Source organism: Phasianus colchicus, chromosome 13, assembly GCF_987193195.1.
Source record: "Phasianus colchicus chromosome 13, bPhaCol1.hap1.1, whole genome shotgun sequence".
NCBI lineage: Eukaryota > Metazoa > Chordata > Aves > Galliformes > Phasianidae > Phasianus > Phasianus colchicus.
The window spans coordinates 10661018-10688150 of NC_143448.1; the positions used below are offsets into that span (position 1 = coordinate 10661018).

Sequence of the window (27133 nt, forward strand, 5' to 3'; positions counted from 1 at the left end):
TAAGATCCAACACTCACCATCCTTTCTTGGCTTTTCCAGAGGAAGCAGTTCAAAAATTACTCTGGTGGCACTCACAAACACATCACGTGCACCAAAGGAACAATTTTACAATTTACAAAAAACATTTCAACAATTCAACAGAAGCCATCAACTTACCTGCCACAGATGCAAGTGTAGGAAGTATGGCGCATGCCGCCTCGGGTGTAGCAATAGTGCTGGAAAAGGCTGCAAAGAAAGAGAGCTGGTAATTATTAATGTATTCAAAAGCACCAGAAGACAGAGAGGAAAGCAAGTCTTGCCTCCGCACAGCTGTGCTGCTTCCAATCCTGGCTCACTACTGGGTTCCCTGCCCAGACGAGCGCTCATCTCTGTGCTCACCTCACCCCTCACGTAAGTGCAGCACAGTGCCCCTGAACGCTGCTCCCCATTGCAATGACACCCTGTTGGTGGAGCTCTTCGGCCTCAAAAGCATTAAAACATTTTCATCTTTACTGTCAATGTCCCCTTCATATGAGGGCAGATGTGCCCAAAGCACAATTAATATAGGATTAGGTGTTTTAAGAGCTAAGCACATATCATGAATCCTTTTACTCTTTTTGAAATATGTTCTAATTACAATCCAATTCCCTTTAATACTGAATGGATTCAAAAACTCATTTGTTGTAATACTGAAATCATTTCATTAACACAGAGTGATAATGGTGCTATTCAAAGAATAGAGATGTTGTGATTTTATCCTGCAGAAACAATCCACAGAACACAATTCAAGTTCTTTGAAGGATATTAAAGCCATTACATGCTTGTAAATCCAAACTAGATTTTAAAATTACACAAAATGACAGTATTTAAAGAGAAACAAAGGAAACCATACAAACTGATCACAAAAGGACAAAGAAAAGCCTACACTTAGGGAGTTAGCAGGGAGACACATTTTACAAGATTTAGTTTCTGCTCAAAACACTGTAGCTTGGCAAGGCAGAAATACTGATTTTTTTACTGCCCCAGAGACCAGTAACTGCAAAGAATAGGTCAAATGAAAGAGAAGCTAAGGAGGAACTGATGTAGTGAGAGTGCAGCAGAAAGAGCACTGCATTTGGCTAATGAAATTAATAATTGAAGCTATCATTTGCTCTGGTGCAGTGGGTTCTTTACCAAATGGACACCTCATGGATGTGCTCCTCCCTGCATGCTTGTGGGCAAGGTTTGTTCTACAGGACACAGCACTGAACAAACATTTTGCAAAACAGTATTTTATACTGTTATATATGTATAGTTATGTCCCAGGAAGCAACTTTTATCGTGTTTTATAGACCCTTCTCACTAAATTATTGGATAAAGTATTTCCTCTAGTCAGAAACTTTAAGTAACCTTCTAAAGAGCTTTAAAAATGAAATAATGAAGGTTGTAAACATCCTTCCATCACCACTGATGCAGGGATAGCAGGGCTTGTTTTTCCATATGACAACTGATCACATATTCATGGTTGGAATTTATATGAAACTGTGCAGCACAATAACAGCAGTCACCTTTTGCAGTACTCCCAAATTAGCAGTAAAAAGCAGTAAATAAATTAAGACAGGCTTCATATTATCCATCTGCTGCTTGAACTTTGTTTCTTTTTTCTAAATAAGGAAATCTGATTATTTCATCAAACATTATGGACTTTCTTTCAAAAATGAAGAGCTGCTTATGTGGCTGAGCTGAACAGAACATAACTTTGCCAGGTAATGAGTTTTCCAGTACAAGCAGTAAGACTATTCACATCACTGTGAATTTACTTTTTCAGACTATGACTCATCAGAAACACATTCAGGTGGGTTGCCAAGAAATTCAGCATTGCTATCACAGACAGCTTTGTACAGCCTGTCCAAAATAAGGCAGGCATCGCATATCCTTTTGATGGTAAAAGTTGGGTTTTCAAAGCCAAAAAAAGCATAGATACAGAATTACAGAAGCTGCCAGTACTTTGTAGTTAAAATCCTGGCTCCACTGAAGACAAAGCAGATCCTGCCACTAAACCCCATCACACCAGGGTTTCACTTCTATACACTAGAATAGTCTTTATCAAAGAGTGGGATGCACAGGTGAGAAGTCTGAGATAGTAGGATAGAATATCATTTAATCTGGTGCTCCATATATAGTGCAAACATTGCTTCTTGACCTCTCCCTACTCTTTATGAGTAGAGGATACACATATGCATAGGGAGCTCCATGCTGATGCTGGATGGCTCTCCATGAGCATTTAATGCAACCAACAGATGCAAGAGTTAAGCATCTCCTTCTTTTCTCTTTCATGTGTTTCAAAGCTTTTCTATCATGTTTTATGCAGTATTTCCCTGGAGGGTGTATTATTACTTATTATGCACATACCATCTCAGTCATGTATACAGATCAGCCATTGGTGTACTTGCATGTGAGATGTTACCTTTTAAATGCATACTCATTGCTTTGAAACAACACCTTTTTTCCTTCTTTTCCTTTCTTCTTTTAAAAATAAATACAGAGATGCATTCTGGTTTTGGTGCCAAAAACATCACCTTTAACTGATTGGCAATATTTTAATAGAATTTAATTGTAACTTTAAAAAAAACCTCAGTGTTTTTTTCCCCATTAACTAAAAGAAGAGGAAACACCAACCTCCATTAACTCAAGTAAATCTCACAGTACGGCTCCCACCCCACCCAACTCTTGCAGATTTGTTGAGGCACACATTAACATTATCCCCACTGCTCTGCCAAGTCTTGTGCAAGGGTTCTTTATCATTAGAAATAATAGAAAAGCACATGCACTTGGTATTTTTAAGAAGTATTGCATACACTCAAACAAAATTCCAAAATGTTTGAAAAGTCACAACTTCAAAAGGTCCTAATGTAAAACCTGCTATGGATCTGACAAGTCGTGTGAAACGCTCTGACAATGATGCTTGCATCTTAAACTCATCTTCAGTCCAGTTCCTACAGCTGATTCTAACAATTCCAACCAGATCCATGCCAGGAACGCAAACTGAAACCAATAGCTTAATATTAACCATTCTCCTAACTCAAATGGATTTGTGGAACACAGGCACTTAAGGAAGGAGGGACAGTAACAACTAGCAATGACTTCCCTCACACTTCTTTCCAGGTCTTCCATGTCACCAAAATAAAATGCACTCGTGCACTCTGCTGAGTGGGGCTTTTAGTTCCCAAAAGTAGTATTATCTCTATTTTAATTCCCGTCACTTGCTCTCAGTCATAACAAATATTCAGAAGACAGCCACATTTTATACGTCTCAGCTATTCCAAAACCAAGACACTCTAGATCAGAAGGCTTCAACTTCTAAATACAAATAAAATTAAGTACATTTAAGCCAAGTTTCTGTGACATTATCCAACACATCCTCAGGGGCATCTCCCCACAACCCCTCTACCCTATTTACGTGTCTTCAGCAGCCCAGGCTGCAGGACTTTGCAGTGGAGGAACAACTACCCATCTACCCCAAGTTTGCCTGGGCCAGGCAACCAAACTCATTAAACCACCCCAGGCGTTACTGCCAGATAAGGGAGCCTCTTCAGGAACACTCTGCTGCTTACTGCTTGCTCCGACTCCAGTTTTTCAGACTGTGTATCACAGACTGGCTATCAGAAACATAGCTTCTCTTGTGAAGCACACACTCCATGGAAGGGTCAAGGATACCCTTGGGTCAGTGACCCATTAAGGTGCCTGTACTGAAAATAAATTTAATACTTTTTCCCCCACAAACAATCACTCACCGGCTTGAGGATGTTTCAGATTCACAATAATTTCCTTAGTACACTTTTGAGAAAGTTGCCTCCTAATAAAAAGAAACCTTTACACATTTCAAAAATAGTGTTCTTTGAACAAAGCCCATGAGACTTGCCTTGAAATGCAAGCAGGTGGTTTTTGAACTATGAAACCATGAATTGAAACTACAGTAGCTTAAGAGAATTTGGTACAGCACTCAGAGGATTTTCTGTTGTTTTTTTTTTTTTTTTTTTTTTTTACAAGTATAGTAGCAAGACATAGGTGAATAGCTATGAGGATTGAATTACTTTTGAATTACAACAACATTGTGCCCTTATGCTTTTGTACCGTTCAGGCTAACAAAACATAACACAGGCTAAAAACCAAAGCTTTTTTTTTTTCTTTTCCAAAGAATTCACAAAAGACCACATTTTCCAAAGTTCATCTATTTATAGCAGGACTCACAGCTACTGTTTTGATCATCTAGAAACGTAAGTATTTCACATGAGGAAACTATAAAGCCCAAATAACACGATTGTTAAGCCACAGTAAATACAATTTGGTATCTGAAATACACCAGACAGAAAGGGGAGGCTCTCTGATCTAGGAGTAACAGCTGAGCAAGGGACATAGAAGGGAGGCAAGCAATGCTTTGTTCAGAAATCACAATGAGGTTCTTAAACACACAGCACTTTGCTTTGTTACACTACTTTTGTAATGCTGCTCCTTTTCCATGGCTAACCAAATGCTTTAAGGTTTAGTTCATCTAATCCCAATTTCATTCAGTTCACAAAACAACACTACAGTATTGCAAAACATGTCCAAGGTTGTTTCAATACAAAAAAGTCAAAACCTCATTGTGAGAGAATAAAGGGGAGCAGAGAAGATTCCTGTTCAGGAACAAATGGTAGATTAAAACTTCCATCAGATCAAGCAGAATTAACACTCCAAGCAGATGAACAAAAGTTTCTCCTACATTTCAGACATAACGATGTCTCCTCAAGAGACATCATTACAGATTTTATAAAGGCAGTACTATCATCTAGGTGTTCCACATGACCAGAAATTGCTTAGGTTATAGCTTACTCTCCAGAAACATCAGGAAAGAAGAACACTTCCATGCACCGACCTCTTCAACTCAACTGTTGAGGCTGCTGCTGCTGACATCCTGATGCCTGGGCTGCTCTGCCACGGAGCGCAGCAGCTGAAGTTTAATATTAGCCAAAAATACTACAAGTTGCAGCATTGTTAGGCATCTCCTTAGTGTCACCCTAATTTGTACCATGTATGAGGCAGAAATTTTCTGAAAAAAGTTGATCATTCTAAATTCTGTTCTCATTTTTTGCTTTCTTCAACTCAGTTACTTTTATTTATTTGCAGCAAATTCCAGATAACAATAATAGGAGCTTAGAAGAGAAAAATGTTGTTTGAGTTCAGAAGGAGCAGAAGGACCATAACTTTAGTAAGCAGGTATGACATGAAACTAGTAGAATATTAATGTAACTACAGTGCAGAACATCTATTATGGAGTAAGGAAAAGCTGCGTAGAAGCAGCGTAGACGTGAATGATCTCACCTTGGTAATCAAAAATTCATGCTGGTATTTCTAAATGTGCTACTTCTCTGTACTAAGACGGATGACAAGCCAGAACTCAGGGCAGGAGCAGAGGGCAAGTCTAGCCCACATGCAGATATATTTTAATCATACAAAAGTACACAGACCAGAAGGGATGCATTCCTTCAGGAAACAAAGCCCATGAAGGCAAAGCCATTTCACCAGCTGTCAGCGCTACCTGGAAACCAGAGACACGTGAAACAGGAAGCCCATAAATAACACAAAGCCCAGCACTGTCACAAATGTCATATATGATCTGCAGTGATTGAAAGTAATTGACAATCTCAGTTCAAGACCAGAGCACTAAAGTGCATTTTAGTATTATAATTGGGAACTATAAACTGCCTGTCTTAAATAAAAGATAACTGAGGAAACTATATGACATTAGTTGATATCTTTTGTCTTTTTTGGTTCAGCTATAGAGGTTTGTGATTTTACAAAAACTGGAATTGCATTCTCTCTCTCCCACATTTTCTTTTTTGTTTTTAAATCTCACGGCCATCCCTGTATCACAAGAGCTAACTAGTTCAACAAAGCAGGTTTTCCCCCACCACTTTGTAAACTTAAAAATTAAGAATAGATTTTGGGGCAGAAAACCCTACCACAATACCATGCAGTGATTTAATAACATCTGTGGAATTGTCCCCCCTTCTTCCCGGCAGAGATAGGCAGCTGCTGGAGTGTGCTGCAAACACACCTCTTCAATAAATCAATCTCTTGATCTTGAACTTGCATTCAAAAAGTATTTACAGAAAGTCTTCAATATGGCTGTTAAATTAGTGCTTTCCTGAAACTCATTTAAATCTACATGGAAAATGCATCTATCACTTGTCAGAATTGATTAACCTGCATAAAAATCAGCTGACTTATGGATTTAAATATTATGACAACTATTTATATCCTTAAAGTTACTGACAGAAATTAAGCTGATGAGGATATTCATAATACAAACTTGAAAATGTTTTACTATTAATTCTCAAAAACTCATGTGGTACTGATGGGCTGATGGCTGGACAAGACGAAAGGTCTCTTCCGACCTTAATGATTCTGAGTCAAGGTCTACCTGACTCTTCTTTCATACATACAAGCTCAACCTACAGCAACTTGGCTCTTCCGTATTTGCAAAGTCTGCAATGGGAGTGCAATGGAGATAAGACAAGTTATCACAAAGGATTTCATTAGGGCTTTAGTGAGCTAAAGGACTACCATTACTTCTGGTTACAGAAGATGGACGAGTGGTACAAAAGCGTGCTATCAATAAGGCTTCAGATATGATTAGTTCACTTCATGCCATGAAATTAAGTTAAGCAATTGTCCCTGCAGTTAATAGAGCTAAAAGACCATGAGTGCAATTCTAGAGTCCGCTGCAACATCAAGTAAAACATGCTGTCTTCAACTGCCCTTTGGCTGGGTGGTTCAGTACTGATGTCAAGGGAGATCACAGCAGTAGAGTGCATGTTAGAAGTTGTAAAATTTATCCTCCAACACTACACTATCAGTGGTTTCTGCATTTTAACTCACATTCCTGCCTGCATGTCTGAAACTTCCCATCCACTGCATTTAGACTGTTGACAAGGCAGCACAGTCCCTTTATACAGCACAGGGATTTTTAAATAGGTTTACAGTCCTCATCAAATACATAAAATAGATGCCCATCACCACACTGCAAAGTAATAATGGTCATCAAGAAGGATCTCTTTTCATTTTTTCAACAGTTCTGAAGCACTCCTGTAGTCATGTCCATTAGAAACAATACAAAACTAAGTTCTGTGGTAGTCTAGATTTCATACTTAATCTCATACTGCAGAAAGAAAAGGCATGAAATTTTCTTAGACTCATTGCTCCATTTCCAACTCTAATAATTCTAGATCTCAACTGGCATATTTTAAATTAAATTTTTTGCAGTTTAAACCTATTTATCAACAGCTAATTAATGAGGTCTAAATCCTTTGATGACAGAATGATTAAACTGCATTTTAACTAATCCATCTTTAATTAAAATGCTGCCAGCAAACCATTTCTGGATGTGTAAAAAGGACACATTTATAGATGCTCACTCTTTAACTATGCATTATGTAAAGCCAATAATTAGAAGAACTCATGATTTCAATTATATTTTAATTACTGTTACATATAAAACATGCTTTAATAGATGTAACACTATACATTTTCTTTCTTCACAACCCACTAATCATTCCTATTGGGGTGACAACCAAATAAAAGGAAGTTTAATATATGTGCTAGTACAGGAATCTTGTTTGAGCTTTGAGCCAATTCTCTCTGCATTTCTGCTCTGCAGCAGAAAGGTACTCAATTATCTCCAAACCTAAAATCCAAATGACTCCCTACAGATCCCTGTTAAAGTGCTAAAAAGGAATTAGCTGTAAGTGACCATAATAAAGATAAATACTTGATCCTTATTATTACTCATGTATGTCTGCAAAATTCTTGAACTCAAAATGTAACACTACTTAAAACCAAGTAAAAATAAGGCAACATCCTACTCTTTTTCTCACCTGATTTTAGGAAATAAACATTAGCCACAAGATGCTCTACGTATTGCAGGAGCCACCAACTTCATTTAGTTAGGAAATCCCCTTTCCTCCATCTTGGAGGGGAGGGTGGTAGATGAACATAACATGACGATGGCACCCAGCTTTTCATCATCTGCATTAATGGAAGGCTGAGACATAAAAATGATCAAAGGTAAGCTTTCCTTTGCTACAGCTAATCCAGTTTTTAATGCAAATACATGACAGTAATTTATTTCCAAATCATGCAGTGCAGAGATAGCTGGTCAGCAACATCCAACATCCTGTAGTAATCCAGCCTTTACCACTGCATGTTAGCATCATAAACATTTTTTGCTGAGGTAACTTCACAGTCAATAAATTAAATCTATTAAATGTTTTTAAACTCTGCTTAGAAGGTTCCAGGTAGTAGTATCACAGAGTAAGTTCAGCCTTAGTATTTCACTACTTTAAGTGATCTGAGCAAGGAAACTAATAAGCTTAAAAGAGAAATGTAGTTAAGTTTCCTAATAAATTGTACTTGACAAACAACCCAAAGTATATGTTATTTTTATTGGCTCAGATGTTAAATTTAATTTTCATAAGCTCATTTTTTTCTGTTTGGATCGAAAATGAAATTGCTGGGTTTACTTTAAGTTTTCTTTAAAATTATCAATTATTTAACAAATGCTGGCAGTAAGATACTTTCATCACAGGCAGTTATGGTGAAGTCATTGCACATAAAAATATTGAAATACACAAGACAAGGTTCAGCACAATTTGATTCATATAAACCTTCTCATTTCCCTTTTTGTCTATCTCTGCATATGGAACAAAAACATTTTATGAAGCAGGCTGCACATTTATATCCTGATTAAACAGAAACAACAGAACATAATGAAGAGCACACAACTATCTCCTGAACAGAACATGCCTGGAAAGATATTTTGAATATTTAGTATTCAAACTTAAGAGATGTCAAGGATAAACACTGTTGTGGCCACGTGCTCTATCAAGGTTTATCAAGAGCACTCCACACTTTTAAAAAAGACTACAATAGATGTACTCTGAAGAAAAAAAACATCATATTTGTTACTTACAGTACGTAATTGCTGTTCCACCACATCACATTACTTGGCCTCCTAACCAGGATACTGTTCTTACTGTCTCTTATGGCACCTCCCAGTAGGTGGCCATGGACACGTATACTTAATGACAGCACACAAAGTCATATTCAGTGAGCAATATTCAAGAAGAAATATTCTGTTTGTCAGAGAAGTGCTCAGGAAGGACAGTAGTAAGTCCAATACCAGAAATAAAACATTATTTTAGAAGATAATCAGAAATATATGGTTGAAAGCAACTGCTTGTCTTATTTACAGATTAATTACCCTATTTAAATGCTAAGTATATTAAGTGCTTTTGTTTGAAAATGGCACTTTGTCCAGTATGTGTTGACTTCCTTCTCTGTCTAAAGAGACCTTCCACTGAGGCAAGGACAGAGTACAACATCCATGCTGAGTACCCCCAGCACACCACAAACATGGGAAAGGAGAGACTCATTTCCTCTGGAGGACTGAGCTTTAGTTCCCAGAAGATTGACCTGTGCAACATCTTGCTCTTCCACACGTCTTCTGGTGTAACACACCACACTGTTGCTTTGCTAGCAAAGACAGCACAACTAAATATGGAAAATCTGGTCAAACATTTCATCTAATTGATTACAGGATATTATCCACATTTTTCTTAAAATCAGTTTTCATTCCTAGACCAAGAAATTGACCCCTGAGGAACCTACCGTAAGAGGTATGTTTGGCTGGATCTGATTCCAGATACTATGTGGTCAAAAGAAAGGAAAAGTTTCCTTGGCTCGTGCAGATAAATGACAGATCAGAGATGTCCTTCTCTAATCTTTCCGTCCATGTTTCAAGGGTCCTGGTTATATAAAATGAGTGAATAGCTGCCCAGAGGACCACAACATTTACCACAAATTACTTCTTTATGGAAAAATCAATTTTATAGCCTCCTGAATTTCAAACACTTAGCTCTTCAATCCCATGGAATTACTCTTTTGAGAGCCAAGCCTGAGACAGATGACTCCAAGGATCTACTCCTGGGGCAATGAAGTATCTGTTATAAAAATCCAGAGAGGACTTGTAAGTCTTTGGAAAAGACTCAGAGTAAAGAAAGCATGTATCAACAGCTTAACATTATATTGCTAGAAATGTCCAGATTAATCTGTTGAGCATCCAGCAATCTTCTGTCCCAGCAGACTAGAAAGCTAAATTCAAGTTGGTCTGATGTAACAGCACCAGAAAGTATTTCAAAGGACACGGGAAGACATACTCTCCTGCAAGCTGGCCTGGGACTGTCAACATGCCTGCTATTCTGCTCATGAGTGGGGAATTTTACAAAGCAGCATTCATGAGAATAAAGCCCCTGAGAACTTTTCACATACATACAACCTTCAAAATAAATACTGCTACCACATGTATATGGGGAATAAAATGAAATGTGCTCAGTAAAGGTAACTCAAACACTCTCCAGCACTTGCTGCTCTTCTCTCAGACCAACGAACAAATCCGTAATACTGATTGTGGTTCCTTTGGTCCACATTGCCTATTAGGAACTGTCATTCAGATGAAAGTGAAGAGGAAGAACAGTTTCTGCAGAACTTGCAACAATTTAAGTTGTCAGGCAAGCCTCATAAGTGAAATACAGGAAACTGCCTAGCTCAGTGCTCACCAGTTTCTGCACATGCCCTGCTTTCATTAGAAAGAATTAACACCACACAGAATTGAAGATGACATCAACCAGCTATAAAAGCACAACATTTTACTGCTTGCCTAAAAGTTTTGAGGACGTTTCCACTCCACTCCTGCTGCTGAGGAGGCCCCAGAGCAGTAAATAAAAGGAATCCCAGTACTTGGCCAGTAGAGTGAGTTCTGGATCCATTCATCCAAAAAAAAAAAAAAAAAAAAAAAAAAAAAGAAAAGAAAAGAAAAGAAAGAAAAAGAAAAGCCGTATATACACTATTCCAGGCTTGAAACTGCTTGTGTCAAGATGTAAAACTTCATAGCAAGGTTGCATCTGCAGAAGGCACAGTCATGCTTTTGGACCAAAAGCACATAATCTGTTCTCTTTATACAGATTTGTGACCTACCAAACATGGCTCCTTCCCTTAGGAGAGGATGAAGGCATGCAGGAAGACAGGGAAAGAAGGCAGTATGTGCTGGTATCAGCTAATAACTGCGTGGGGCTTTCTGTTCACCTGTTCAAGTAGCTCCAGCAGTACCCATACGTCGCTTAGACCACTTTAATCTCACTGAAGTGGAACACACACCTTTTAAAGTACAGTGTTTAAAGGACGTTCTTTTAAGCATGTACCAAAATGACTATGCCCACATAATTCTGTGTAAAGGCACTCTTACTTCTTCTGAAAACCTTTTCTCTTTGCATCATTTTTAAAATGGAGCTGACATTAGGATACTGCTTTCTACACAGACATCAAACACAAGTATTATAGACAAAGAATCAAAAAAAAGTTAACTTGGACTAGATTTGCTCCCTGAGGTAATTAAGCCTTTGTTCTGATGCAGATTTAGAAGTCTCATTAGTTCTTTCTGAGAGTTTCACTACACAGAGGATGCGTTCTGTTGTTTACAGGTTCCCATTTCTAAATTATTTCCAGATCATGTGGTCAGTATTCTGTAGCTTTCATCTAAACCTTTCTTAAATTTGACCTCTCTCTTCTCTATATAAAAACATATTTTGTACTAATAATACAAAATGATAAGCTCAGCTGACCAAATGACCCAGATCTTACAACTTGACCTTACACCTACAGATAAAGAATGGTTTGAATTGAAAGGGACCTCAAGGATTATCTAGTTCCAACTCCTGTGCCACAATCTGGGTTGCCAACCAGTAGATGAAGCACCAGCTCAGACTGCCCAGTTCCCTGTCCAACCTGGCCATAAACACCTTCAGGGACAGATCATCCACATCCTCACTGAGCAACCCTTCCCAGCACCTCACCGTGCTCCCAGTAAAAAACTTTCCTGTGACATCTAATTTAAATCTTCTCTCCTTCAGTTTAAAACCATTCCCTCTTGTCCTAGCACTGTCTATCAGTGTAAAAAATTGATTCCCCTCCTGTCTCTTCTCCAGACTGAACAAGCCCACCTCCTTCAGCCTACCTGATCATCTTTGTGTCCCTCCTCTGGACACTCTCCAAAAGCTTGACATCCTTCCTGTGTCATCCTCTAATGCTCTAGTAACTCTCAAAAATACAAATCTATATGATTTATTGAGATCTAAGAATTATGTCTAATAAGTCAAATACCATCAGACTTAACATCAACTCCTCTGCAGCCCTAGTCATGAAAAAAGTGACGCTTCATTTAAAAAATTACTTGATCCAGACAACTGTCAGTCAGCCAGTTTATATCTACTTAATGTGTACCTTATTAGTATTGCATACAACTAATTATAATGCTGTGTGATAATAAGTTAAATGCATTACCAAAGGCTAAATATATTACAGTCATGGAGTTAAGTTTATCTACAAAATGTAATCTAATTGAAAAACTAAATCCAGGTTTCTTTAATAAGATAAAACTACATAAAACTACATTAACTCAAATGAATTAAACACTTGTCCTCCACTGTTGGAAAACTGCATTGTTATTGTTGACAAATCAGCTTCCCTCACCAGGATCTCAACTGGGTGTCTTCTACAGCCACACTCTGCACCTACCAGTCTCTCTCCTTTCCCCCACCCCATGTAAATCAGTACTGGATGATCCACTAAAATTTACATTGCTATTTGGACCCTCTATGTTGCATCAAAATAGCTAGGAATCAGCAACTGTTAACAAAGAGAATTCACTTTATTTTGAATCAAATGTGTAGTTCTTCACTTTAAATACTACATCCACTGGAAAAGAAACAGAAGTGTTAAACAAGATTTGTCTGCATCATGGATTCGTATAATAAAGTTGATAATGAAACAATTTTTATATTCAACGGAAGTGTAGAATATTAAAACAATTGATAGCTAAAAAGCTCATCTTAATTCTTCATTTTTCAAATATATTTCAAATTGTATTTCTGAAGGACTACTTATTTAACTACCCATGTCAGCTTGCTGGTAATTCCAAAAAACAAATGACCTTTCCCCTCCTTTTTGAGTTCAGTTTCTTTTATTTGTCCCCAAGTATTCAGCAGAAACCAGTCACGTCAATAAAAATGTCAATTTTGATCTGCCTCATGAGATGCAACAGCACCAGATAGATTTTCAGTCAGAAGAAGGGTGACCAGAACAGCTGTTATTAACAGCCATTAGAGAGAGTGGCAGGAGCAGCAGACAGCTCCCTGGATTTAGGCCGCATTAAGTGGATACTGTAGGCAGGCAGACCTCCTAGCACTGTAAGTACTTTTAGAACTCTATGCTGCAGATGAACTCTCTCTGCTGTCAGAACTGGTTAGGTCACAGCACATGAGATGCTCTGTAGCAAAGTGACAACCATTCTGCTGAACTGCTAAGTGTATATAGCTTATCATAACAAATTCAAATTACTTAGTACAGGTACTTAAGCAAAGGTCTACAAGAATGAGTGAGGGAAAGGAGATTGTTTGACACAGAACTAATCAGAAAATCACTACAGGAAAGAAGAATGTATGGGAGCATTTTGCTAGAGGTAGCACTGGCTTTTAAATCACAATTTCTGCTTGCTCCCTGTCCTACAGAATTGATCCTCATTTTTATGCCATCGTATATAAAATGGACCAGTGTTTGAAACATTTTTTTAACTGGGTGGATAACCCAGTATCATGACAGATAAAGCATGAAGGGTACATACCCAGTTTTCACACACCAAAGACAACGCCATTATTATTCATATCAAGAATAGAACCAAAGCAAAACTTTACAAAGATGTTATGCATCACTCTCAATTTTGTTTAACAAGTACAAGCAACGGGAGCACTTTTACTCAAGTATTTCAGGCTCTTATCTTAATCACCTCTATGAACTTCAACAGATACCACTTTATGCAGTGTCCTTCTAGGCACAGAGCTGCACACAGGACAGGAGGCTGGAGCAGCTCCTCCATCACACTGCACAACAGCAGCCTGCATGGTGAACCTGTAATGGGGCACTGTAGGATGCTCAGAGGATGGCAAGCAGATTGCACAGGCTGCTGCCACTTGTTTCTGAGAAGTGGAATCTCTTCATGCTCCTCCTGGATTATTTGACAAGCTTTTAAATCAAGATAGGCTTAAAAGATTCAAGGTCACTTCAGAAAGCATCTAAAAATCCTGGAAATTTAAGCCCACGTTCCCCAAATACCAAAGCACTAATTCCTAAAGCATCCAATAGGACAGAGTTGCCTTCAAATACCTGGCCTTAAAAGTTTGAATTCTCCTGAAAAGGCACTACAGAAGTGGGACTGCAGCGCTTTTGAAAATTGAAACCAATGTCTTTCCTTACATTAGCAGCAGCACTTTGATAATTTAAGCTGAAAGAAATCCAATATATTTTCTGCTCTCTAGCCACTCTTTTTCTTCCCTGCTAGCCTGGACAATGAAAACAGATGGATCTATTTCTCTCGCAGCTCCTCGTGCACCAGGTGAGCTCACAGCCGCCAGCGCTCAGCCAGCTGTCCTTGAGAAAACACTGCTCCTCCCTGCTCCTTCCAGCAACTGGCTTCTACCAGTCTTCACTGGAAAAAATACAGCCGTGCAGGTTCATCCACTGCCATTAATGAATTAACTGTATTAATAAATGTTTATTTTCATGCCACAGGATGTGTATGGAAGAGTATAGCCTCCGTAAGACAACGCGTCACACCAGCACGTACCAATGTCCTGACACACTCACACACAGAACAACAGCCCTCAGCCTCAGAGAAAAGCATGTGTTTAGGCCAAGATACAGTTCATTTACTGGGGACTCTCGAGTGCAATGAATCCTTAAACAGGAATACCACTACAGCCCACACAAAATAAATCAGATACTGTTTCTTACTTGGAAAAAGATTAAGTATAAAATATTCTACAAGCTACCTATTTTTATCAGGATAAATACAATCTATCTGTAAGATCAGGCATGCCCAGCTTCTGAGTTCGCTACCTACAACTACCAAACCACTTCTCTGTGAACTTTCTTTGAGTACTGAGGATTAAACAAGCAAATAACTGTGTACAAACCCCATGAAATCTTAGCTGCTTCCCACTGTCAGAAACAAGAAGTCACTCTTGTGCTTCCCGTTACTGACCCCCCATTCCCAAGAACCCCATTAACATGAAGGATTTGGTTTTGTTTTTACAGCTTTTTGATTTATGCTCCACTGAACTTTTCCAGTATCTGAATTAATGTGGAATTTGTGAAGATTCTTCGTAGGCTAAAGATCATGTCTATATTTTCTCCTACTAGCTACTAGGTTTAGTAGTCTTATAAGCACCTCTCTTCCCTAATCCCTTTGGGCTTCTGTATCATTCGAGCAAAGCCTCTTCTTAATTCTTCACTCCAACATAGCCGAGCATTCACTCTCTCTAATCACTCTGAGAATCAAGACCTCTGAATGTCATTACAGATACTGTTTTCTTTACTGCCTAGATTTCTAATATGACAGATGAGCAGCACACACACCAAATCCCTACTAAATCTTTACATACTGACAAGGCATTTTCCTGCAATATACTGTTCCCATTTGTAGTTGTTTCTCCTGAACCAGGGCCATGATGTTTGCTTTTTGTCACTGCAGTGGCCATAACCACAGTGCTACAACTCAGTGACTGTGGGCTGTAGGTGGCATAAATGTTTTTTGCAAACTAAAGACACATGTAACAAGTCCTAGGGTAAGAGTGAAGTACCATGGCAAAGGCCTTTTAATATCTCATTCAATTCCCAACGTACCTACAAATAATATAATTAGCTAACATCCAGGGACACACTTATAAAATGCCCATGTCACCATTTCCATGGTACTGGCTTCTGCTTTCTTGTAGCAGCATGCAATTAGCAGCCATGGCTTGTCTTCTGCTACCTACTGACGCAATTTAAGACAACAAGAGCAACCTTAATAATGTCACTTCTGGCATTCTTTCTCCCAGCTTTGGACTAACTAACAGAAATCAATGCTGCTCTGTTTCACAGTACAAATTAAAGCTTCACAGGCTACAATTCAGACTATCTAAACCTTGTGGGAAACATTAAAATTAATTGAGGCATCAGGAAATCTAGGTAATTCTTAATGCAATTAGTAATCCCTAGAAAACTGCAATATATTTCAGAGATGTGGTGGTCGTCCCATCCCTGGAGACATTCAAGGTCAGGCTCGAGCAGGCTCTGAGCAACCCATCAAGCTGTAGATGTCTCTTTTCATTACAGGGGAGCTGGACTAGATGACCTTTAAAGGCCCCTTCCAACTCAAATGATTCTGTGAACCCAGGACTGCTGTTACAAGGACAAGCCTCCTCCCTCCTCTCACATGTCACCATTCAGCTGAGAAGAGTGAAGGTGCTGGTGAGACACTGCTTTAACAGAGAGGAAAAGTCAAGTTAACTTCTAGAAAGAGCAGGTTGAATTGAATTTTAACCAGTGATCATAAAAGGCAAGAGAAACTGGTATTTTCCTCCTCATCTCTGCAGATAAGCTGCAGGTGTTTAAGATTTTGCTTAACCCTTCTTTGCCAGCTTGCATGTAGATCAGGAGGGATAAATAAAAAACAATGGATCTTGTTGAGAAAAATTTGGCAAAGTTCACGTGTCCTCCTCAAAACTGCATGTGTAGGACTGGGACTGCAAGGATTGTCAGAAGCCATCAGTAAATCCAAAGTCCACTCCAACAGCCTTCTAGGAGAAACATGTTTCATACCTGTAATTGCACCTCCTGAAACTGGTCAATGCCCAACACCTTGAGCTCTAGAAGGGTGTACTTAAAATTACGTTAAGTGTGCACACATATGTACGTACATGCTCCATAAAACAAACTACATATAAATAGTATTTTAATTATACATACATCAAACCTGGCTAGAGAAAAAAGACACTGAAAACAAATGTTAAAAATGCAGCTGAAAACTTGAAGTGATGTTTAATGCCATTTTAAGTCTGGAAAGCAAAAAAAAAACTAACTTCAGCCACAATTCTTTGCTGCATACTCGTAGAAGAGCTCTACACTCTGCTTCAAACCCAAGGTCAGCAGTTGGAAACACAATCATAATTGGGGCAGAATTCCATTACCTCTTCTGTAAAAGCCATTCTGAAAAAAAGGAGCATGTAGCATGTACATCCAAAGCCATATTGAATTATACTTCTCACATTAATTTTGAACAAAATTATATTCTGACTTGTGTGCTATGTTATTTAACATTTTTAGAGCAGTGTCTCACAAAACATTACTTTGAAGGGTTTACTTAAGAAAATCTAATTCCTATCAACAAAACCCTCTGGACAGTCACATGAGGCAATTCTTTCAAAGCAAGAGATAGCATAAGGACATCAAGGCCAATGTTTTTTGCTAAGTCAAGATCAGGTATTGAAAAAAATACTTTCTTTTCCTTCTCAGTCCTGTTTTTTTTTGTTTAATGTATTCTCTAAGAATATTCCTCAGCACAGACTGAAGGTTTACATGGTTCAAACTCAAGCCAGCATTACCACAGAGTCTGTAAGCATTACCACAGGGTGCATGTTGGAGAGGCACACTTCCAGGATGCTTGAACAGATACTCTCTTACAGCAGCACAAATCAGCAAGAACAGCAGATTTAAAAAAGTGTTCATAGAAGCAGAATATTGGAGGAATATTACTTTCATCAAAACCATGTGCCAACTCACCCCGCAAATAAATTGCAAACTTGTAATACTGTCAAAATTGTATCTCTTAGGAACAATAAAGAAGTTTGATTCACACATAGTTTTCTGTATTGTGAAATATTTCATATTTTGTTTCTCCTATGTAAAGCGTAATAGGCTACGTAATTTGATTTACACTTTGGAGATCTGCTACATTTATTAACTATGTAAAAGATGGAGCACCAAACATTTCACTGTTTATGCACCAAGTTTCAAGTAGTCTTGATAGTGAAATAATGAATGGGTAGAAGCAAGGAAGCATTGAAAACAAACAGAACAATGCAGAAATAGATTCATTTGTGCCTACTCTACCTTTTACATTAAAGTTAATATTCCTATGTACACTGAGAAACAAAAGCAAGGAATATAATTTTATGAATAAATCAGAATTGATGAGTTTGAAGAAGGAAATATGAAAAGCAAGTAATACTGGCTAGATTGTTACGATGAAAACCCTACATGAGTTTGCAAATTACTACTTCTGGAAATGAACATCATATATATAACATCAGCAGCCACGCTGTAAAAAGTCCTCCACAAATCCTAGTTAAGTCACATCTGTTTCTTATCAGAAATTAAAAACCTGAGATGATGTGCATGTTAATAGAGCAGCAATGACAGTGACAGCACTCCGCATGCACTACAAGAATTAAACTTGTACTTTTGAACAATTCTTTTGATTTTTCAAATCATTAAAACACAAGTTTCCTGGATTTTAATAGTAAATAAATGGTTTTGAATAGTAGAATATACTGCTGTAAAATAGGCTGAAACTTTTAGATCAGAAAAATCTACTCTTCATTATGTCCAAGGTATTACTAATGCATTGGATAGTAAATCCCCAGATCCCCACACAACTGTATTGCCCACTAGCCATAAAAGTGACACAGTACATCCACAGTCACAGTATGCCCAAACTCTGAAACAGATTGATTTAAAACTGAGCAATGCCCAGAGGCAGTTATCAGCCTTTCAGGTCAAGTGTCCATCTCACATAAGTTAATGGACAATCAGTCTCAACCCAAATACTGTCTCGACAATTACAAACTGCATTTCCAAGCCCAAATTCCGGTGCAGTATTCCTAAATTTTCGAAATCATACTGATTTACTTGAGTAAAAAGATACTCCTACACGTGGTTCTGAAAACACTCTGAACTATCACATGTACTTCACCAGCCGATTCTTTAATGAAAGACACACAGCAGAGATGAAAGAAGAGGAGATCAGAGCAGGAATTTGATGTACAAGAGCTGAAAGTTACACCACAGACACAACCCTTGTTAAATTCTACCAGCTAAACCAGCCTACACATAATCTACAGTTAAGATGAAACCGAATATCCTCCAAGAGCCAGCGTGCATCTACAAAGGAATTGGGCAATAGTTTAGATTTTGCACACTATCGCTCATTTTCAGCACACCTCCTTGGAATTAGAGAAGACAAGTAGGCAGACAAGTAGGCAGACAGTAGCTACTAATTGTACAGTCCTTCCCTTTCCCTCAGAGCTTTATTTTTTTCTCTTCAAAGCTTTGTAGATTGATTGCAAAGCCACCCCATGCCATAAATAAAGAAAAGGCACTATTCATTCCCTACTTCGGATTTCCTGGGCTCTTACTGTGAAGCTATTTCTCTGCTCTTTGATCTCTAAGCCACTGGCAATGTCTACAAGCACACTACTGATCATGGCAGCAGATCCTTATTTTTTCCCAGCTCCCTTTTCAGCAGCTAGATGAATTTCCACTTCTCCCAGTTCTAAAGAGTACTGCCAAGATAAGTGATTCACAGCCTCAAAATAGTTGATCGGTAGAAATAAAATATATGTAGAACCATGTAGGAGTAACTCCCACTTACAAGAAAACGGAGTGCATGGTCTACATCAGTAGACCACCATGCTCAGCTGTGATGGCCTGTGTTCCTTCTAACGAAATAAGAGAAGCAATGTTCTTTTTTTCTACTAAAAAAATAAAGATTATTTAGTTATTGCTGCAACTGTCATTCCCCAGCAAGGCAAAATACATAAAAGATATGCTTCCTGCTCACCCCCATCAGCCTTTAAATTTCATCATCATGTATGAAAGATGGCATGGGAAGTTTTCTTTCTTTTTTCTGAATCTCTGAAATGCCAGTAAAGATCAAGCCTCTTCTTCACATTTTTGCTGGAGGGTGTTGCTCAAACAAGCCACTTCTCTTTCCCACTCCTTCCTTCAACAGGCAACAGCACTCAGCCTTTCACTCAGGTTCTTGCTAGAGAAAAGCCAGTCCTGTGGCTGGTGTATTTGGGACTGTTTTTTCTCTTATGTCTCAGTGCAGTAATTACAGAGAGTTAAAGATGCTCCAGCCCACCTCAGACTTGAGCTGCAGACAGATACTGCAACATCCCTCCTAGCATCTCAGAACAAGCTCCACTTTGCAAAAGCCTTTCAACGCTATTCAAGTTCTATGAATTTCATCACAGCTTTGTCGTAGTTAATGACCAAACTATGCGCAGCACTAAGAAGATGCAGGAAAAAACAGGAGTGCTAGGGGCAGGAAACTTACTTAAAATAGCTGATCCCAAACCAGTAATAGAAGTGCATTATTTTAATTGGAGGGAGTAATGCATACACTTTGACAGATGATTGATGTGTATTAAAATAAAGACAAAAAAGCCAAATTAAGCACATAAAATGCACACACTGCATCTCTTCAAAAAGAAAAAGGTTCTGCTGAAGGCAAGCATTACACTTTACTCTCTGTTCTACCCTCCCACAGACCAATGGCTGTGAGGTGAACACATTCTACTTGTCAAACAAAACAATTCTCTCATCCACACCGAGCATCAGGTGCCAACCCATGTTCCTAAGCAACACCACGCTCTCTCCACATTCTCCCCTCCGCCAGCAGTAACACAAAGTCTCACCATCAGCTCCTGCTGTGTCCAATGTGAGAGCATCCTATCATGTCTCAGGTGCAGCACTGCATTAGGCAGCATCAGCAGCCTCAGCCCCTATTTTGTCTTCACTGAGACATGCAAAGTGCAAGTAAGAGACAGCACTGATACTTTAGAGTTGATAATAAACTCTTTTTTTTTTTTTTTTTTTTTTTTTTTAAATCCTGGCTTAGATATAAATTGCTTGCAAATACAAGCCAAAATAGATATCTTTTGCCAGCAGGTATGGAAACATTCTTTCAGAGTTACTGGGGGTTAAACTTTTTTCTGACATCTATAATATTCAGTGCTGGAAAAAAAAAATCTCTGCAAAGAATAATTGCTCCCACAGGGACCAATCCATGGGTCACAGTTTTTCGCACTTGACGGCAACAGAGCTTCAAGAATGAGATTTTCTATAAAACCTAGACTTAAGCTTGAAGCATAATCACAATGTTTGCCCTAGCTCTAGAAGCTGAACTAAAGTGCCACTTCTGCAGTGTAATTATTCCACGTATGTTCCAAAAACCCATGGGGAAGTTTTATTATTCAGAAGAATAAATAGGGTAAAAATAAATGGTTTTTAATTTTAGCCAATTTTTACACTTGTTATGAATTTTCATTTTTCTTATGCAAGCTCAAGTCCATGGGAAAGAGGATTTGCCTTGAAGAAATAATTAAACTTTCATCTTCAGTTATGCTTCTTAGCAAATACACAGCCACCCACACAGCACGTAACACACAAGTGCTATTCAGTGGCACAGAAGGCAAACAATCACCACTGCTTCACCATCTTCCTTGCAGTTTCAAATTGAATATTTGAAGTTTGAATTCCAGTTCAACATCATGGTATAAGCAGGAGCACAGTAAGGGCTTAGATTAGAATAGGTTGAGGTCCTACTGTAGAGCTTAATTTGCTCTCAGTGCTTTTTTGAATACTCGAGCTATTCTTAGACAATAATGCCATAATTTGTTATATGGGATATGTAAGCCTACTGCCTTGAGGATACTAAAAGATTACAACTCTCAATTTCTGATGCCAATGTCTGAAACAGATTTAGTAAGCTGCAGAATTCAGAATTTTTCTGGGACAACAACCTGAAGCAGCAAGACTCCATCCTCTGAGTGAAGATGCAGGATCATTTTTGTAACTACGTGTACCTATGACACCTTTCCTAATTACTGAGAGTATTCCAACCCTTCTTTCCTAATGTAGGGACAGCACAAGTGCACAGGTGCCCTGTAAGCAGGTCACAAAACCTGCATGTCCCCAGGCCCATTCGGGAACAAGCAGTGGCCCCATCACTCTGCCTCACACTGGCCTCAGCTTTCAGACCCCAGCTCTGTAGATGCTGCTCCTTTTCCCCCCAGAGCTTCTTACCAACAGCCACTGGCTGAAGGGAAGGGCAGAGAGACTCAATACCAGCAGCGGAAATTAGCAGGCTGAAATGTAAGAATCAATTAACTTCCAATACACATCCTGAAGTACATGAGGGTACCAGAGAACAGCAGATAGCAGTCTTTCTGAAGCTGCCAATTCTAGCCCCAAGCAGGTAAAATCACCATGCTGATCCCAAGTGTTAGAACCCAGGTGGAAATGAAGCACAAAGTGGTACAGACAACATCAGCAAGAATTTGCTAAACTCATGCAGGAATTCTCCCAAATAACAGTCCTCCTCGCCCCAGCAGCCCCAAGTAACCAACCCCACTCATATTCCTTGAGTTTGGAAAATCCTGACCAAGTAAATCCTTGACCTTCTGTGAAGTCCTTATGAATACAAGCCTCTTTGACCTGCAGCAGCAGATGAACCTCTGTTGGTCAGGTCCTCCCTCTGGTATCTCCTGCCATATAACACTTCTTTCATTTTTGTAAAGACAGCTTCTGACCAAAACTAGACATTTCCTCCCTCACCAACAGCAGCTCCCTCCAGGACTCAAGAGATCCCAGCCCTGAGTCACACACATGCAGACTCCAACCCTTCTCCCCAGCATGGCAATGCATGAGTACTCAAACCATGGGGCTCAGGATGACGATGCAGAATCTCTCTACTTTCAGAAAAGAGCACAAATATCTCTAAAAACCACCTTTGCAAAGATTCACTTCAATGCTAAGCAAGCTCCAGTGCCACTGAATCTTTCACTTCGGGCAATCACTTGCAGCTTTGTCCTTTCCTGCCTTCATTGACTTCCCACACGTATTGTTTGTAATCTCAGACCTTAATAAGCACTGAGCCACCTAAGTCCGCCACCTCTGAACGATACTGAAAACTCTGTGACCAAGACCTAAGGGAAAGAAAAATTACAACAGCTGAGGGGAAGAAAAACATCCTGTAAAGAAGACCAAGCTCACATGCACAGAAAAGCAAACTAACACCGACTTTCACGTATAATTACAATCTTGATCCTGTGTTTTTCAATGCCATTGATAACAGGTACACTAAACCACTACATGCTGCCAAAACAGGACACAGATTTACTCAATTCTGCTCCTAGAGAGATCGGGGAAAAAAAACCAACACAACTAATAAACACAAAAGAACCACCATGACAGACACTGGAAGGCAGCACTGGCACACAACAGCAGTGAGGATTCTCTAAGAACCCATTTGGAATAGAATTTATGCAGAGGGTATGCTGGCAGCACTGAACAGAATCTGCTCATTTTCTTTTCATCTGTCTAAAATGTTTTTGATTTTCAGAAGGTCAATGTGTGACATCCTGTTATTAATGGATCATCTCAGTACTTTGCACACTTCCTTCAAGTTCTTCGGCTTCCAATCTGAGAACAATTACATTGCTGTCGTGGTTATCAGAAGAGAATAACAAAATCCTGATCTCCCTGCTTCTACAGCAATCAGCAAAAATTACTGAACAAAAGTCACATATGGTAGAATCTTTACTTTTCACCTGTCTGAACAAGCATGAACAAAATCCACAGCAAATAACAATCAGTTCAGCCTGCTGTCTTTTATGAGTTCCATTTCACTTATCTGCAACCCAAGCTTGTCATTAGTAATGACAATTAGTTAACTATCTCAATACTGTGCTAGATTCAGTAAAAACTGAAACCACTGCTAATTTGATAAGAAAATTTGTTCTTGCCCTGATGTAAGTAACAGTAATCATCACTCTAAGAAACACGGACAGAAATCAGACTGAAACTGTAAATAAAAATTGTGACTACCTTTTGATTTCAAAAAAAATATTAGAAGGGTAATTATGGATTATCACTGCATAAACTGTGCTAACAACTCTGTAAAGATATACAACGACAGAGTATTTAAAATTGGGTTGCATCTTGCTATGCAATCAAACCCAGTTCCATATGCATGCATGCTGCCTACATCCTTCTACTGCTCTCCCTCTGAAGGGAAGGAGCCAATTGCTAATTACCAGCATGGTAATTGTTCTTCGTCATTTGTGGCTTGATAGAAGATTTTATTTTTAAATACTCACATCGTCCAATTCCAGGATTTTTTCACAGAAGATAAAACCCAATTATGTGGAACTTCAATCACAAGTCACAGAAGAGACCTCTGCAATTAAACATCTTTCCTCTACACAAAGAGCTAATTAAAGTGATGTCCAGACGGTGAACCAAGCTGTCCTCTACTGAAAGTGAACAAGACCTCCTGAAAAGGGGAAACACTGAGAGGTTGCTGGGAATACACTGGAACTGCTCTGCTTCTTGCCAGCAATTTAAGGATTCCCCCCAACACAGCCCAGCAACTCAACCCAACCAGCTCCTGGAGGTTCTGTTGCAACTTACACTTCCCTCCTGAGAGGGTTCTGCCCCCAGCATTTTCCCAACAGCTGGGGAGAAGAGAGCAGGGCAACTGGAAACAAGCAGTGTTTGCTAGGGCTGGGGCAGCTAGAGCCTTTCAGAGTGGACTTACCACAGCAGAGAGCCTCTCTCCTAACACAGATGAGGTCCTGGCAGAGGTTTCCATGCTGAAGAGGTAATCCTCAGCCCCTCCTGCTGAATTAGGTGCATGTGTGTGTGCATGCACCTGCTTTTGTGCCTCTGTGACATAGAACAGGAACTGTGCTCAGGGCTTTTCTTTTAAATCAATTTTTCAATTCAGATTTTAAGTTTAATTCCTAATTCATCTGAATGAGGAAGCTCTCTGGGACTGCCTAATTTAAAGCATTAACAGAGCAGCTTTACCTGTACATGTTTCCCAGCTCATCCCACTGAGTTCAGCCAAGCCTTGGAGTGGGTCTGGGTCAGAACCAAACCTTTGTTTTACACTTTAGAAGATGTTCATATCCCTTTTCTTGAGTTCAGTGACTGCAAAGTCAAGACCTGAACACTCAGTAACAAGCATCACATGGAACAATCAAAAATCCATGAACTAAAACTGAAGTCAGAAGGAAGTGAGCGGAAGTAAATTCACTGTGCAACTGCAATATGGGAACTAAAGCTCGTGGTACTGCAGCTGAGGTAAGCTTACTGCTGGAGCCAGCCAGCAGATCCACATTATGCTTTCCTGCTAGACTGGATGGAAGACTGAATGGAGGTGTCGCTCTGAATCCAGCTGTTCTCTGGAATATTTCATTTGACTCCTCTCTGGGAGCCTGGGCTCCTGAAATGCAATGGCTAAACCACCCTGGCCATTAGCAGCTGCCTGACACATGCTGTCAGCTACGCACTGAGACAGAGGTACTTGAATTTCCTGTGTGCTTTATGGGCTCTGATAGTGGAAGCAAGCAATGACCACCGAGATGTACAGATTTTTTTAAAGGCACTTGAAACAAAAGCTATAGACATCCACATTAAATATACCCACAAACGTGCTGTATTAAACCTGCTTGGGTTCCCTTACCATTCAAAATAGCTTTGGCATTCCCTGGAACCAAGAGTGCTGACCTGGCCCTGGAACACTGCAGGTTGCTCCACATTACTGCTTTTAGGAAGTTCTGGATCAGCTGAGGGGCCACCTCACACCTGGCTCAGGCAGCAGGGTCCCCTCCAGCGCCCTCTGAAGAGGAGCACTTTAATTGCTGTACAGTGCCAGCAGTTGGTAAAACAGAAATTGCTGCTGATCCATTTTTTCCTTAAACACTTTCAAATATAAAGGATATAGATATAAAGGCAAACAAAAAATACTAGGTACGGGATTGCCTTAGTACAAAAACACCGCCCAGACAGTGTATGCCCGTCACATACGCAAAGAGAAACAAAGGAAAACTAAATTTTTTTGTTGGGATTTCTCCCCCCCCCCTCCAAACGTGGGGAAAGGCCACCTTCATCCTCTTCTTCAGGTTGTTTTTTTTTTCTTTTTTTTTTTTTTCTTTTTTTTTTTTTCCTCCAGATTTCCTAAAGTTTTCATTCCACCCTTTTGATAACAGTAACCAACAAAAAAAATCTTGTCTTTAATGGGGTAGCAGCTTTGGGAAACAAAGCAGTCAAACCACTTTCAGGCTACCCAATTGGTACCAACCATTAAAATTATAGTAAAATAAATTGCTTTGGGGTAACTGAGCCGACTGCTTGAGACTGCTAGCCTCCTGGCTGCTCTGCAGAAATACTTGTGAGGGTTGTGGAACAATTCAGCATCACTCCCAAGTCAGAAAGTAACTGTGAAGAATCTATTTGCACATTTTTGCCAGTTGCAGCAGTCATTTTCATTTGCTATCCACATATACTTATGCAAAGGACTTAGAAAGACCATGCTTGAACTGAAATCCTAAATGCACAAAGTAGATCAAGCATGAAAATGAAAACCAAAACATTTTTTTAAAGATGGTTTTCTGCAGCAGTCAGCAGCTCTCTCAAGGACATTCAAAGAGCAAAATCTATCAAGAGACATGAAGTGGCAAATCCAGATTAGCCAAAATAATAAGCATTTCACTAAAAGGAAATACCTAACAGAAAATAAAGTGATTCTGGCTATTTTTTATTGAAATAACATGTATGTTTTATTCTCAGTTTGTTCCTCAGGAGCAGAGGAGAAAGAGAGATAAACGAAAGATGAGAGCCATAATCCATGAGAGCACTCTTAGGCTTCCACAGATAGTGAAATTTAACATTGACAGATATGACAGGAACTCATCTCAGTCTAAGCTCTGCTTTGGAATCAGGGACAGCACTGAAAAGAATAAGGATAAAGAACTTCTATCAGTCTTAGCTGGTAAGATGCAAAGTGTAAAAATAGTCTGCACGCATTGTAAACCAAGAAGCAAAAAGCACTGTAGCTGCCTTCTTGCCATTTTATTCTTTAAGTTGTTGCTGTAAGAGCACAGAGGAGTTAAAGTTAACCATTAACTAGCACAAAATCACTCCAATTATCTGTATGGTTGCATGGACCTAAAAAACACACTGCACAACAGGCAGCAGAGTGGGGACACATCCATCCCATGGGATAAATTCTTGCTGGTGCTGGTGTGCTGAGTGACCCCCACAACAGCTGGGAACAATGTCCAGCCAGGAACTTCTCCAGTGGGCTGCTGGAGCAATGCCCCTCATCACTTGTACCAGTCAGAGCACAAAGTGC

The 27133-nt window shown here is 39.3% G+C and overlaps 1 protein-coding gene across 2 annotated transcripts in view; it reads right to left on the minus strand.

The window, feature by feature from the left end:
* PEPD (peptidase D) overlaps positions 1-27133 on the minus strand; it is a 120994-nt gene that overhangs the window by 54510 nt on the left and 39351 nt on the right. For both annotated transcript variants that reach the window (XM_090149314.1, XM_031615352.2), the window contains exon 10: positions 157-225. In XM_090149314.1, coding sequence (XP_090005440.1) covers positions 157-225 — 69 coding nt within the window. The remainder of the gene's footprint in view (positions 1-156; positions 226-27133) is intronic.